This window comes from Centruroides sculpturatus, unplaced genomic scaffold (assembly GCF_000671375.1).
Source record: "Centruroides sculpturatus isolate CEXI.00-Female unplaced genomic scaffold, Cexi_2.0 scaffold4, whole genome shotgun sequence".
In the NCBI taxonomy this organism is placed as follows: domain Eukaryota; kingdom Metazoa; phylum Arthropoda; class Arachnida; order Scorpiones; family Buthidae; genus Centruroides; species Centruroides sculpturatus.
The window spans coordinates 371227-388418 of NW_019384444.1; the positions used below are offsets into that span (position 1 = coordinate 371227).

The window sequence follows — 17192 nt, forward strand, 5'->3', positions numbered from 1 at the left end:
GGTAAAAAGAGATAGACTATTTACATTCAGGCTTTTACTTAGTCCTACCCCCCTTCTCTGGAATGGCAAAACTTCCATTTATAATTCTAGAGAATTCCTACATCTTGTTCCCCGAACGGGAACTAAAGCATTAAGGTCCAGTAATCTGCTGCGCATAGTTGAAGAAAGCCCCGAGCAGATTTTAGATGGGCTGTTTGGTGGGAATATTGTGTGGCCGAAGCCGAGTCCAAAGGCCAAACTAGACTAGACTAGAAAACAAAAGGAAGGGAGGAAACGGGCAACACACATTTGTCTCTGTCAGTCGAACGCCCCTTCCCCGCTAGCTGATTCTTCCGCTCCCCGTGTCGGGCCAGGAACTTACAGATGTCCAGCCGGCACGGCCCACCAGGTGGCACTGTTCTTTAACACCGACACCACTTAACAGTTCGCATCTAATTTTCTATCATCCCGACGGCGCCCTCTCGAAAGTATAAAAAAAAATAAAATAAAATAAAAACCAACTCCCCCGCCGATTGCTTTTTTCCATCCCCTTCAACTAATTTGCCTTAAAGTCGATGTTAAATGAACGAATTAAAAATAGTCCTTTAATGCCAATTCTCTGTAATACAGTAATAATATTGCAATGGGGCATTATCGTATGCGGTTATAATGGATTTATTCAAATCCTAAATGGCCTAATTTTTAACATATGTGAATTTGTCAGATGCATGTAATTGAATGTAATCCGGTAAGCGGCCATGTCAAAACGCTATTACTCAATAAGAACCGAAATTGCACGTTAAATAGCGCCAACCCCTGTACAAAAATATATATATATATGTATGTATATAAAAAATAGTTACGCTTCCACCTGACGATTTGTTAAAGGGGAAAAACAGCGGGAGACCAAGCTGCCACCACCCGTCGAGACTGCAGTTTGTGGGATGCCTGTCATCCCCCGGTCCTCGATGTCCCACCGAGTTGACGGCTAGTTGATGAAATGCCCGCTAGGGGAAGTAAAAGTCTGCCAGCGCCACCACACTTTTTTTTTCCACTTCAGGACGGACATATAAACCCGCGGGTTTTCTGTATATTATATAACTGCCAGAAACCATGGAATGACAATGCAAGAACCCAGTTTATTCTCGTTTTTTTTTTTTTATCTGTTGGGCATTTTCGAACGGTTCGATAAGAGTTCGAGAGCGCCATTCTTCGTGTGTTTTTTATTTTTCTCCGTGTAATTTACTAGAAGGGGAACCATTTCTATAGCCAAACTATCTCTAGATGTAGTACAATAAATTCGAGTATTGATAGCTCCCAACAGATTTGCTGTTACGAAACAAAACAGGCGGTCACCCACATTATTCAAAGTTTATGATCTTTGCACGCACCGCGTATTAGCACTAACGTCCACTTTATTGCTCTCCCCCGACCTCGTCGGGCCTACTAGGGTGGTATCGCGAAGTCCCGCGAGAACTTCCGGCCGCACCGCGTGCACCCAGTGGTCCCGTTCAATGCGGTCACGCACGCTAGGGACACGTGCTTTTGCGTGATGCTAGGCCTTCGGGCGTGCTGTAATTATGTTAGGTAGCGTGCTTGCAACCAGATCAATGTAAACCTGTTACTTTGTCGTGTGCTACAACCACTGGTTGGGTCTCGCTGTGTTTTTTTTTTATTTATTTATTATTTTATTTTATTTTATCTTCTCGCTGAGATGTCTTTAAACATTCCAATTTGGGTTTCTATAAAGTTTATGCGGTAAACATTTTATTGTGTTATTAAAGTTGTTTTGATGAAAATAGACAAAAGGGGGGAACTGTATTGCCACTAAACTACCGTTTGCGATCCGGTATATGTTATAATTTCACAAAAATCGGCCGGAACATACGGAAATTTCTTCGCGAAAATTGGATCTGAAGAAGATTCCAAGTAAAGTACGGCTAAAAATGTAGATTTTTAAACTCTTATTTATCGTTTTTCTTATTAAATATGCCGCGAAACTTCGTCGTTATAGTGTAAAATAGTTATGAAAGCTTTAAAAGATAATATTATCAGCAGTAAACAATGGAAAGAAATGTTCGAGAATGAATCGAATCACATAAGCAAGGCGAAAGTTAGTGAAAGAGCAAGAGGAGAAAGAGCAACATCTTTGCCAGGATAATAGAAATCTGTTCCGCCTGTCGCTCATATTATGTATCACAAGTGACCAGCTTACAGATAAGGAAATCAGAAGGAAGTGATGAAACATACAAAGTTACATTTCCATGATCTGTTTGATATTTGATTGAGAAATGGCCTAGTGTCTTATGGGTGATTCACAAAGCCAAAATATAGGGATGTATTTTTTAAAAATTCTTTAATATTTAATACATCTAATACCGTAACCATCTCTACGTTTCTAACGCATGTCTTCTAAGCGTAACAATAGAAAATTGAGGTTAAAACCATTGGATTATACGGAAAAATAGGACTTACTTAAGGATAAATTTGGCTTCTAAAAAAAGTAGGCCTATTTCAAATCTTACAAAAGACGTTTACAGAGTGGAAAATGTCATTTACCCCTTTCTCGAGCCTTAATTATCGTAGATATACATCATTAATCGAGAGTTATTGATAAACGTTAAAAGTGGACAAGAGATAAAAAGAGTTGGTACGTGCAAGAAATTATGTATGAGCCATATCAGTTTTATTATTATTTTAAACGACAGTATTTTGAACGTAACGTTGAGGTAGAAGCAACACGAAGATGCGTGATCGGTAGGTGTGGTGAAATCATGTCGGGTTTTGATACCCGAACAATAAAAATTGTATGTAACTAATACTATCGAAGTGACACCGATTTGAAAATAATTTTCGTATCGTGTACCGTTCACACTACTTATAAAAAGTCATATAATAACATTGGCAAGGTTTAATTAGTTATACATAAAGGAGGAAGATGATCGTAACAATGCGCTAGTTCTGTCTAAAGGAGGATGATTCGTAACAATGGGCTAGTTGTATGTAGATGAGGAAGATTATCGTAACAATGCGCTAGTTCTATCTAAAGGAGGATGATTCGTAACAATGCGCTAGTTCTATGTAAAGGTGGATGATCGTAACAATGAGCTAGATGTATATAGATGAGGAAGATGATCTTAACAATGCACTAGTTCTATCTAAAGGAGGATGATTCGTAACAATGCGCTAGTTCTATGTAAAGGTGGATGATCGTAACAATGAGCTAGTTGTAGCCTATATAGATGAGGAAGATAATCGTAACAGTGAGCTAGTTGTATATAAAGGAGAAAGGTCGTAATAGCGCATGTAGAAGAGGAAAAAGATTGTAACAATGTATTAGTTGTATATAAAGAGGGAAGGTCGTAACAGTATACTAGTTGTATAAAAAAGAGGTAGACGAAAGCAGTAGTGTGACTTACTAGTTATGTAAGAGGAAAACAGTTGTAACAATATATCAGTCGTACTGTACACAGAACAGGGAAGATAATTGTAACAATATATTAGTTATATATAAAGAAGGAAGAATGTAGAGACAATATACTAATTCTATATAAAGAAGAATTGGCATAGTCATTCTATACAACAGGAATAAGATCGTAACACTATAGTTGAAAAGTCATAATTTTTTATCTAAATATAAAGTCTATGTTTAAATTTAACATTTTAAATTCTTTTAAGTGGTATTATTTCGTTTTGACACTATAGATTCGTGTCTATCTCCTCTATAAAAGGGCCTGTATTCTTAGAAGTTCTTAAGGTTTGTTTAAAACTTATTTCATTTCAGAATTGACCTGATTTATATACATACAGTTTATTTTGAAGTAGTATTAGCAATGCAAATCTCTCATTCTACTTTAAATTTGCAGGAAACAATAGTCTATAGAGTCTATTACTTAAATATATAGGCTCTATCTAAAGTATATGGCTATAAAACTATTTCTCTTACTAGTTACTTTATTCTAACCATCTTAAATCTTTATTTAAAGCTTGATTAAATGTGTAATATATACAATTTTATTATTTTATTCGAAAGTTTGTAGAAATATTTATCAAAAATAGACACAAAATTAAAGTTTTCGTCCACTAGAAACTGTTTATTACTCTATAAAGAGCTATCAAAAATTTTAAAAAATCATTTTTATTTAATGTAAATTTAATACAAAACGATTAATTATAGACTAATAATTGTTTTAATTATAAAATTTAATTATTTTATCCTGATTTTCTATTGAAAATCTCCTGAAATACCATATTTATGCATGATAACTATGTAAATATATAAATTGTTATTTATATATTAAAATTCTATATAAATCTATTTGTTTAATATAAAAAACAGATTTTAACGTATAGATATAACAGTCAACAGTGCATAATATATAAAAATAATAGCTTGATAATTAAGGGAAAGGTCGAAAAATCCGAAGAAGAATGCTAAAGTTTCTACAACTTCCCGAATTCTACTGAAGTTTTTAGAAGACAATTTTAACTGTAAATTATCAAAAATAATAAAAATAGTTTATGTATATAATAATAAAACATAATATGAATGGATTTTAAGTTATACTTTCATAACAGTTGAAAAATAACTGCATACAGTAGACTGTAGTAACAGGATAAACGATGCAATTAACGTGAATCTCCTTCGATATCACATAATCTAGCATCTATTGTAGAGAATTTATATTATATATTTGGCCTACATTTATAAGAATATAGAAGATAAAAGAAAAGGATTTAAAAAATCAACCACAAAAATTAAGCTTTAGAAGATGATAAATCGTTGTTTTGGATGAGGAGAATGACGGATCAGAGATGATGAAAATCGTCTCTGATCCGTGATTTTTTATTATTTTTTTTCATTGGAAATGGTTCTTAGTTTTCTATTTTTCTTTGTAAATTTATTTTATTTTTGTCTGGACGATTTATTCGTTAGAATCGATTGTAAAGAACCGACTTCAAGTTTGCGACTGAGAGGTGGAATCCAGTCACGTATAGAAGTGCACATGTACAAAAGGTTCTTGCCAACAAAAAAAAAGGAGGTTTAATGATTGATTTTTCTGGACAAAAGATCACTTTGACTGGAAAATAACGATTACGGTAACAAAAATAATACAGAAAAAAAAAAGATTGTTTTTCGTTAAAATTAATTGTCGAGTTCAAACACTTCTGATTATTTTTCATCAAATTTCAAGATAACGAAATTTTTTTATTGCTACTTTTTATAATTAAAATATTGAGTAATTCGATTGTAAATAGCTTGATTAATTAATTAGGCATTCGAAACGTTCGTTTAAACAATTAAATTGATCAAAAATTTGCTATTTTTGCGCTTGAAAAGTTGCGACGTAATAGAGCAAAAAAACGTTTAGTATAATAGCAAATTTCTCAATTTTAACGGATGATTTTCGAATTTCTTGAGTTAAATACGAATACAATCGAATGATTTAACACAAAAGTAGAGAAATTTGGGCAAAGGAGTCGTTTTTAAGGACGAAAAATGCATGTTTTTTTTCAGTAAGGAAGACGAGAAGGCGCGAGCGCAAAGGGTAACTTCTTTTTTTTTTCTTAGCTGCGAGTTATTGTCTTACCGATACTTAATAGCTTTTATAGAAAGGACAAAAATGAAAATAAAAATACGTAATTTCGAAGGTTCTTATATAATTCCGCAGGCTGTGTTTAACTCATGTGATTCCGAACGAACGAAGCAGCAACCCCAAACGATCTTTTTGGTAAAAGTGTAAAGGCAAAAAGTACGTATCGGAAATCGATGGATTGTTTAATGTCGTTCGAGATAAGAGGAGAGAAAAAGATGGAATTTTTCTTTTGTGAATCGAGAGCAAATGTCGACAGCAAAGAATAAGTTTTGAGTGATGAAGTTAAAACGTGAGTTTGTCGTTTGACTCGATTCTTGTAACGACTTCTCCCGATAATAAAAGACAGATTTGACTAAGAATTTATAAATAATTCGCTTCTTGACAGTTGACGACGTTAAAAATGAGAGTAAACATTCGAAAATATGTAGAGAAATTTATATAGAAGAATACAATGGATTCGGTTAACCAAATTTTGCGTCACATGCACATTAAGAGTGGCCCAAAAGTCGTTAACTAACGTATCGGAAAGACTAAATTTCTTCCGCACTACTACACTTCATCGTTATTTAGTACAAAAATTAAAGCCTTCTCTAGAGGTTAACTGACTTTTAGACCGCCCCTTCGTGTGAGTATAACGTTTAAAATTACGGTAAAGGAGAGTAGAAATAAGGACAAAGTGATAAATTGTCGGAGCGATTCGCACGGTTAAACGAGCGTTGCGTATATATAGCATTAAAATTACGAGAAAGGAGTATTTGGAAAAAGAAAAAAATAATAATTCTTTCAACTGACTTTTGGGCCACCCCGTATATAAGTAGATGATTTGAAATTACGGAAAGGGGAGCGTAGAAAGGGGGGGAAAGAAAACAATTTGATAGAAAGTGTAACAGAAGAAATGCTGGCGTATAAATGAGGAAGGCACATCAACAAGTAGGCCTATCCTATATTTCACAACATCTACAAACCGGAATAGAGGATTATCCACTGACCTAAACACCATCAGTCATTTGACGATGTTTTCCAAGCTCCTCCATTTATGTTTTTTCATTCACCCACGCATTCGTTGAAACATGTCACGAAGCGACTAACCCTTAGTCGGTTGAGGTTAAAGATCAAATCTGACAGCGGCTTTAAAAAAAAGAAATATCGCTTCCCATTGTATAATCCTGTTTGACAAATTAAAAATACGACAGTAAAAACTCTTCCTATTGGTTACAGCCAATACAGCTGTATCATTCATTACAAACCCTTGAGAAAACAGTCGAGTATCTTGAAACATCAATCGTTTCTGCTTTAAAATATGTTTTTATTTTGATTATTTTACACATTTTTAAAGTAATCTCATGCATTTGTTACGACTGTAACGGAATTTTTCGTAACGCATCATATATTAGAACCACGAGTAACACGTCACTCTATAAGGATTTCTATTAGTATAATTGTTTAGAATATGAAGATTTTTTTAGTATATTAGAGTTTTAAACACCATTTTACTTGTAAATTATCGAGCAGAAACCTAAATATAACCCTCAAACGGCACCTCCTTAGACTCTTGTAACTCTATAGAACCGTAAGAAAACGTAGAATTACCATTTACTAGAACTCTAAAACACTTATTAGAGTTATGTAAAGTATATTTATGATATTTTAAAGATATTTTAATGTTATATAATCGATTATAACATTTATAACAGCGTTTTTCTAGCTTAACATTCAGTAAACCTCACTGTACAGATATATAAAATGCCAGTTAATAGCAAGTATTATAGCTTATTAAGCCATAAGAACTTTAGTAAACTATTATAGAATGTTAAATATTCCTGATATTAGTCTAAATATCTAATTAATCTCCTAAAAATATAAAGAAAAATCCTTTAAAATGTTTTCAGAATATACTAAATTCCTAAGTGATTGGTTTGCGTGGCTTTAAACACGTTACTAATGGTTTATAACTCGTTAGAACACTGTAAACACGTTATTAAGAAAACTATTTAGAGTTTTTAATAATCTATCACTCATTAGAATCCAAAAAAATAATTTTTTTTAATTAAACCATTCATTGAGAGAGGAGGAAAAAACTAGAAATTTTTAGTTATGTATAATTAGAATCTTAAATAATTTAATAGAATATTCATTAGAATCTTAAGAAAACGATTCATTAAACCCGTATCATTCATTAAAGTTTAAGTAAATTGAATATTTAAAACAAGAGAAAACGTTTACACGATTAAAACAAGGCAACAATTAAGTATCCTATTAGCAGTTTGTCACCATAAATCTACTAAAAACAATCAAACAAATTTGATCAGTAAACAAGTCGAATGATAATTCTTATCTTTAATTAGAAACTATAAATATTATAGAAAATTAATTGATTTCCATATTGGCATTGTGTGTTACGTCAGGGGTTTTAGTTTAGTTTTATCCCATCCTTAAAAAAAAAAAAAACGCGTACCATCTCGTTTGCAATTGGGCAAACTTCCTCAGTCCAGCCAGGAAGATTCGGATTTGACAACGAACAAAGAAAGCAACTCACGTTCAGTAAAACAGAAACGGGGAGGGAGGGAAAACGACGTTGTAGGGAGGGATCACGAGCAGAAGATTTCCAACCCCCCGCTCGCCCCCTTCGCCTTTTGCAAGCCGTTCATTAGAATGGCTGAAGGTACGGTGGAAAGATAATAGACTTTTAAAATAAATAGTCCCAGACAGACATGATTTGTGGGCGAGTTCAACACTCCGCCATTGAACCCCAGTCCAGCGAACGTAACTAGTCTTGTATTCATGATGGTGTTTAACTGTCTGATACAGTCTTGTGGATTGGGAGGTTTGTTTACAATAAATTGAACTAGTGTTTTCGGTAATGGATTTACGGCGTTTAAAGATAAATGTTGATAGCTTTAAGTTTAGATTGGTGAGAGAGAAAGAGAGAGAGAGAGAGAGAGAGCATCCAATGAAGAGAGATGGCCTCCTATCGTAAACTCCCCAATCATTAAAATTGCGTATGGAATATAAAACAAAATTTCCTTTTTTTTTAAAAAAAAACAAAATAAATTATTAATAATAATAAAAGATTACATGTTTAAAATTTATTTTAAAATGATTAAAATGAATTTCTTCTACCTATTTTTCCAAAATTGAAGGATTCTCGAGTCACTTTTCGTGCTTTACAGAGCGGTCTAAAATCGAGGATTTTTACATATATTTTAGAGAAAATAATTTAAATTAATGATGTTTTAACAACTAAATATTATAATTTAAGTGAATTTTCGCATTTAAATCGGTTATTTACTTGCGAATTAATACAAATCTTCATCAAAGAGTCTCTCTCATCCCGACTCATCCCCTTTATGGTGTAAGAATTTATTATTAAAAGCCATTAAAACACTTATTTTCTCATTCAAGGAGGCGAAATAAATAATTCTAACGAATCAAATTAACGAAAAGAAACGATTTAAAACGAAAATATTCTTATAGTGTTTAGTTTAAAACATCAGAATTTAGAGAGGATAAAAAAAAATAAAAAAAATAACACTTAAAAATGACGGGAACATAAACTTTCATCAGAGAAAATATTTTATAAGCCATCAGTAAAGGAAGAGATTACAAGGAGTAGAAAAAAGAACAGACAAGATCTGAGGTCCAGATAAAGTCGGAGGGGTTGGGTCATAGGATGAAAGTAAAAAGAAAAAAAAAAATTAGTCTTCCCTTCACGCGCAGTTTGGTGATTAATGTTGCAAAAAATTGTCCTCGTTTTTCCTCAACGCTATAGTCTGACGTTCTGATTGAGAACCGCCTCCTCCTTTCTCTAGTCTCCGTCTTAGCCACGCCTAGAAAACGTCTCCCGTCTTCTCAAGGACGTTGCCTTGGTAACGGCTCCACCTACTCTTCCAACTAAGCCACGCCCACCCGCATTCTAACAGCAGATTGAAGTAAGGATTGGGATGGGAGAAGTCGAGCTGATCGTTCTAGGTGTGCCCCTCACTCAATATACTAAGGGGCGACGACCAAGGGAGTGAATGTAATCAAGAAGCTCTTTAAATGGTTATTGCGTTGTAAAAATTAAAATTCGTCTCCTAACACTGCATAAAATTCTTTTAAAATTAAAAAAAAAAAAAAAATAAGTGTTTTTCGTGTGTCGGCTTTGGCAAAACGAAGTTTTGCTACACTAAACTCCACGTTAAACTCCACCCAAATAAAATCTCACCGTGCCACACGCTGCTCTTACTAATGAAGATTAACGAAGAATACGCAAAAATTGAAATTTAAAGTTAAGAATAAATACTAGAAATTGTTCTTACAACTCTTAAAATCAGGAATTTTTGTATTCCAGGAGGAATTTTAAGCTACTAAACTTCACCCTGCTTCAACACGTGTGATTGGGTTTACGAAGCGAGTAACAAAAAAAAACAAAATAAATGCTAAAAAAACACGTTATAATTCTTAAAATTAGAGGTTTTATTAGAATTTAATGGTAGAAAATGCTTACTAAATCCAACACCGAGCTCAATCCACGTGCCCCAGGCAAGGTTTATCAGTTAAAAAATAAATAATAATAATAACCATTGCCCCAAGCGCGCTTAACCGCTTACAATTAAAGATTAATTAAGATAAATAAGAAATTAGATCTAAAAATTAAACGAATAAATCATAAACTTACCAGAAAAATAGGCGAAACCGGAATTGGGTGCTCCCACCATTTCCGGACTGTCATCCAATCCATCGGGCGACATACCCGGTCGTAAAGGTCTCATGGCGCGCCTGGGGCTGCGGAAAAAATGGCGTCGGGCCCCCAAAGTACTCAGTTGTTTCATTCTTCTTTCTTTAGACCGCCTATTCTGGAACCACACCTGGACAGGTGGAAGCAGAAGAGAAGAGGAAAAAAAAAGGTCCCCCCGAAGACGGGGAGGATGACAGAAATTAATGAAGTGAATCTCGTATGGGGGAAGATAATTTCAATTTTTTTTTTTTTTAACTTTTTATAATCTAGTTTTTAAAAAGTTGGAATTAATAGCGCGTTGATACTGGTTACTCTAGTTAGAAACAATGGCACATTGCAAGATTTAATACTATTTTCACACGTGGATGATCTTATGATCCTTCGCATTAAATTTCTCGATTTTTAAGCAATTTTTTAAAAAAATATTTTAAGGTAAATTCGTATAATTTGTTTAATAATTTGCTAAAAAAATTTTTTGATTGTTTCCATAATAAAGTTGAAATATTTAATGACATCTTCACACTTGGGTAATCTTACAACCATTTCAGCATCACCTTGAATTTCACGATTTTTAAACAATTTTGTACACACGACTTTTAAGATTTTTGAACGTTTCGAGTTAAATCAATATAAAATTGCCAAAAAAATTCGATTATTTCCACAGTAAAATCGATTTTTTTTTAACGCAGATGATAGGCCTTCGCGTAACTTTAGCGCCATTCTAAACTCCTGCACGATGTTTAATTTACAGAAAAATAGAATAAAATAAATATTTAAAATATTCGTGTAGATAGAACTTATACTTTGTCACTAAAACCGAACAAATTCTGCACCTATTAACATAGAACACGTTACTTTTGAATGTTACTCGACCCCCCTATTTAACGTAGAATACGCTACTTTAAGGGTTCTGATATAAGGTTTAATAGTTTTTTTTCTTCTATTCAGGATAATAAAAAACATAGAAAAAGTAACAAATTTATACAATTTTTCGGCCTTAGAAACGTGCGAATTTATCCATCTCTATAAATGCATATATATTTTTAAAAAATAAGAAGAAGAATAACTAATTTATCGAAAGTGATTCGTAGGAGGAAAGAAGAAAAAGAAGGGAGAAAAATTTATTTTATTTTATTATGATTTTTTTTGATAGAAGAGTCGTTTATTGCTACAGATAGTGTTTTTATCTTTCTCGCTAATCACATCATGTTAGCATATAAAAGATTGGAGCGGATTAGGTATTGTATCCCTGAATAATAATAGAAGTTTGATCTGTTTCACACGAGATTCCCTAGAGGTTGTCTTTCTACATCCTTAGACTATAGACTAGTCAAAAACTCGGGCAGCAATTTGCTTATGTAAAACGAGTTCGCCCTTCTTAAAGACATGCAAATCGTCGTTCGGAGTGCGTCGAAGAAATAAAAATGAGCTTCGTTTCCTAGATAAATATTCAGCCATTTTTTTTTAATTTTTTTTTTTCCTGTTTCTGCCACCAGCAGAGAGAGAGAGAAAGCGAGAGAGAGAGATACTAAGAGCCAAAGCAGGGCTTAACTTCACCCCACCCTTCTTTCAATCACATTTCCTCCCCCGGATATAAATTGAATTCTTCCGATGGGGGCGTGTATTATCGTCGTTTATTGGACGATTGTTTTAAGTTTTTTACTTTTAAACCAATAGCCGTCGTTGAAAAGTATAAAACGACACGTTGATGTTACGTCAGATATGAGCGTTGTTCTTTTTTTTTATTTTTAAATGTTTTTTGCTAGTAAAAAATTGGATATTTTTTTTGGCCCGGAAAGTGTCTGAAAACCTAAAATTTCGGTATGATTTTAATAGGTAGACGGACAGAATAAGGAAGAAAGTTGGGATAAATCCGAAGAGGAAGGTAAAGTATAAAAAATATATAAGTGAGCGGCATGATACGTTGAAAACAATGGAGACATGTGACGGCCTACAAAGGTTGTAGAGGAAAGGGGTTGTCAAAATATAAGCCGCGGGCCAAGCTGCAAGAAGGGATGACCAGATAACCGTTATTAACGCAGTCCGGTTGTCGAGGGTTACGGGTTAATCTCGAAAGCAAGAGACCGTAACGCGCGCCCTTCTATACCAAGGGTGTAATTTGGTTGGCCCAATGTCGCGCCAAGTTCGATACACACACACACATAGGGAAAAAAAAAGTCTTTGTCTCTTCTTCTACCATCTGCAATGCTGTGAACTTAACTTATTGGCAGCTTGAGCTTAGTGCAGGGGTATAAAAAGTGTTATGCGAGGCACTCAAAGAGCTGGATGTAGTTATTTTGCAAGGAAAAAAAAAGGTTCAAGAACAGATAATAAATTATTGTGTAAGCTTATAATTTTCTTACTTGAGAATTAAAAACAACTGAAATTTTCTTTTTATTTAAGTAATTTAAATGTATATTAAGCCATTTGGGGGGGAATTCTTTGTTAGTTTCTTAACTTTCGCATATTTTAAGTCGAGAGTTATAGACCTATTTATTTATTACATTAAAGAATATTTATATGATTTCTGTAGATAAAACTTAATAAAATTAAATAAAATTTATAGTAATAAGCTTCTGGTATACAAGAAACTCGTAAATGATAGTTTTCATAACATATTTCTAACACCACTCTATGCAAAAAAATATATCATCTTTTGCTACAGGCCTAGCTTAGAATCTGTAGGAAAAATACTTTAATTTAAAATAAAATCTAAAATATATTTTAAAAATTTCTTAGATTTATAATTAGAGAAATTTCTAAGCTTGAGAAGAAGTTAAAAAAGCTAACTGAAGAAGCTAGACTTAGTTATTTTTGAACGTGAAAAATCTGTCTTACTTTCAGAGTCTCTCTCTCTCTATACGAAGTTTTAAAAATTCTAGAAATTTTCAAATTCAGAAAATCTAGAAGCAAAATTTAATTAAATTTCTTACTTCAGTAGAAACGCAAGAATATAAAAAATAAACTAAGTTTTTGTATGGTTTTAAATGGCGAAAATTAAATTTACTCCAGTTAAACGCGCGTAGTTTTAAAACGTCGAGTAAGCAGTATTTATATACATTTTTTTTTCTTTTTTTGTATTCAAAATTGAAATTTTAGTCGAGTTAAAGCGTAGGAAATGGAAGAAGACGAAGAAGTAGTTAAATTAAGGATATTTTAAAGATTATAAATGCGTTTATCCGAATTGGAATAAGCGTTGAAACTGGAGGAGGAACGGGATCGATACCACTAACTTAAAAAGGTGCAGAAAGACAAAACAAACGGAAGGGTGCAAAGTTGAGGAAGAAGCGCTGTGGCGAATGTCGGATGAAAGGAAAGCGCCGCACAGAATCGATGACAGAAAATGGAGAAGACAAGGCGATAAGAACTTCAGTCCAGCGGTGGGGATTAGGGTCTGCCGCGGCCCCGTCTGCCTGCAAGCCTGCGATAAGGTAGAGTTTTCGCCTGGCATAGCCTCGGGCAGCCAGTCGGCCCGATAACGCTTCAACCAACGGTGGCAAGTCGGCCGCCACTTGCCACACCACTGCCGTGTTGATACACTGCCCCGTTAACTATTATCAACCCCAATAGAAGCTGCTAATGAATCCGCTGCGCTACCACCTACCCAACACCCTCTACTTAACATCTTCGAGCTGATGGCCCTAGGAAGGAATCGCGCGTTTTGGGTTTCTTGGGGCTGAGATGCTCCGGGACACGTCCAGAAGGCTGGACTGTCGTCATAGTAACGTGGTTAACACGTTAAACCACCCATCAGTTGAAGTGGAGAAGAATAGTGACGAATATGCAAGATGTTTTCATATTATTTACTGTTTCATTCGGAGAACGTTGTATATTTTGAAGAAATCAAAGCGCATTGCAATCCTACTCTTCTAGAGAATAAAGTGGAGATTTTTTTTAACTTTTATAGCTGACATTCGAGTTAATTGATTAGCTGAAGACCATTAAAGAAATACCTAAACAGGGCTTAATATTCTGGGATTAAACTAACCAATAGAATCGATCTAGTTAACATTCCATTTTTTTAACACGTTCCTATGCCTTTTGTAGCCATAAACGATAAAAGTTAGGTGTTAGTAAAGTTAAAGAGGGTCGTTTAGAATCCCTTCGGTCCGATAAATATCTAAATGCATCTATAATACTAATGCTAAAAGGACGTATTTGGGCAATCCATTTGTCGACCGGTCGAGAATAACAGAGCAATCAGAACTAGGCATCTGTATCCATACACAATGTCCAGCACATTGGACACAGCGTGTACACGAGCCAGACCACAACACACTGACAGAGACAATGATAGATGAGACAGAGGTTGGTACTGGTCTTGCCCAGCCTTTCGTGTCCTCCACAGAACAAGTCGTTAGACCTAAACGTGCCTTACGCTCCACTGGCTCCGGATTAAATGGCCGACGGTAGCAATATCGGAGTCTGTCAATTCCTTCTGTGGTCTGGATGCCATTCGGGTGAGAGAAATTATACTTTGGAATTGCACAGGTCGTGACGGTAAAGCTTTTGTTTCAAAATTGCATGTAGAAATGGAAATGTATTAAGTTCACCCTTCAATATAAGATTTAAAAAAATAATAATAATAAGTTTTAAACCATTTAATTTAATATAAAATGAGCATCAGGCATTAAAAAAGTGCCATTTTTTCCATGATTAACCATCCAGTTTTTAAGTATTAAAATGGGAAAATTTCCGGAATTCTTGTCAATAACAGCATCCAGAACAATATATGATGGTACTTTTATGTTTAAAATAACTGATTGTATGCATTTTAGGCAATAAAACAAAAACGGGAATCTATAAATCGTCTATAAATTTCTATCTTCGTGTGGAGAGTTAGGAGAAAATATATGTGTGTATATATATACACAGTATAAAATGTAGAAAGATTTTCTATTCATGCAAATGGAGTTGTATGTAAAAATATTCTTTCTGCATATTTTTTTTTATAAGTTTGTGTGCTTAATTCTTTGTTAGATGAGATATTATGATGATAACAAAATAGGATTATGATCGATGAACGAAGGGTATCACATTGCATCGTATACTCAGCCTCTTATTATCTTAATCGGAATGTGGAGCAAATCCCGATTTTGAAACGAATCTATTATTGTTATTATTATTTTATTATTATTAAATCCTTTTTTTTAAAGTTAAAAAGGAGAATTGACGATCTGGCAAATTATATAATCATTAAAAGTTGAAAGAGAAATTCGACGATCAACATCCTTCAAGTCAATTTCCCTTTGACATTCAGTCATATGTTTAAGATCCCAAGAGATTATCGATAATTATAAAACCATTTATTCGTCGTAATGATTTTTAACACTATCTTTCCATTCAGTTACTCTCGGAAAAATCCTTATTTCTGCTTTCGTTTTACCCCCGCAGCCATTTAAGATGAACGATAACTTAAAATGTTATAGATGACATATAAAAAAAGAAAATAAAGATACTAAAAAACCGAGAGAAAGCACCGTTTGTTACGTAATCAATACTTCGACCAATCACTAAACGGAAGTGGAGGTACTTTTCGCATCCATCCCACTCCCTCCGGCACGTGCTGAGATGGACAGGAGAGAACTGCCTATTGATTGGTTGCTAGATATCTAGAGGCTGCCGTCTGCTCGATTCACTCAGCCTTTGGAAACAGCTTTTGTCGGGCAATTAGATACTCCAATCAACAAACTATTAAGATTTTTTTGTGTAATATCAAGCATATTCTATCCATATTTCACTTGTAAATATTTCCCGCTTCGTTGTCACATTTATTGAGATTGATATTCGGTGCCATTTGTAATTTAGGGACGAGTGTAAATGCAGCTTTCCCGCAAGGCTCCAAAGCTTCAACACGAAGCCAACTTTCTGTGCTCTTGTATAAAACTGGTTTCTAATCTGATCGGAACGTCTTCCTTTGCCGATTTATTATTGTTTTGAAAACCTTAAAGGTACAGAATTAATTAAAATAAGTAAAATTACAATTAAAACTTTTACGTATATACCTGTACAGCAATGAAGATTGAGTGAAGGAAGAGAGGAGATTTTTCAGCTGGAATTTTTATAGAAGAAAAGTTGATTACACTTCAGATAATTTAGTAAAAGATAGTAAAAATATCAGCAGATACATCGTTAAACAAATCTGATTTATACATTCTTTCAAACGTTACGACGGTGAAGAGAAGAAGAGAGAGAAGAAGGGAGGATAAGAAAGAAGAAGGAAGAAAAAAAAAAAGCATTTATCACTTTGCTGGCCGGATTATGCCAAAACTATAATTTGGTCCAGACAGAAAATTGTCAACCAATCCCTATCAAATCACCAGATTGCAATTTCTCCTTGGCGTTCCTTCATGTAAGTAGGCGGGGATGTTTTGGACTTGGGATGATCAGAGTAGAGACGTAGATTAGAAGAAAACTATGCAGCCTGCGGGGCAGATAAAACCGTTCGGCCGCAAAATGTAACCTCCGAGACCCTACAGCAATACGTCAAGGTTCGGCGCGTACCACGCCCGGCCGGTTGCCTAGGGAACCAACAGACGAGGTGGAGGAAGTAAGACGAAAGAAAACAAGAAAAAGCAGAATGGAAAAGAAAGATGACGTATCGGTCTAGACTCACCATCCATCATTTATACCTTTAGCCAATCCCAGACCAACGGAAGAAATGTAACTCCTCCCAAATCTGCTCTCTTATAGTGGGAATGAGGCCGACAGGAATATTTTTACTAGGATCACTTCGAAAACTTTTCATGTTTTATATGAATTTTTCCAACATTTTATATTCAAAAACTTAAATATAAAGTATTTTTTACTCATAGAAACTTTGCCTTTCTTTATTCTTCTCCTTTTAATTATAATATACGACATTTAAAAAACACAAACACACATTTTACCCTCTTAAT

At 34.2% G+C, this 17192-nt stretch overlaps 1 protein-coding gene across 1 annotated transcript in view; it reads right to left on the minus strand.

The window, feature by feature from the left end:
• Nucleotides 1-7419: 7419 nt before the first annotated feature.
• The window catches only part of LOC111620250 (LIM/homeobox protein Lhx5-like), a 69639-nt gene continuing 59866 nt past the window's right edge, over nt 7420-17192 (minus strand). The window contains exons 5-6 of the mRNA XM_023362146.1: nt 10234-10423; nt 7420-7427 (exon numbers count right to left, since the gene is read on the minus strand). Coding sequence (XP_023217914.1) covers nt 7420-7427; nt 10234-10423 — 198 coding nt within the window. The remainder of the gene's footprint in view (nt 7428-10233; nt 10424-17192) is intronic.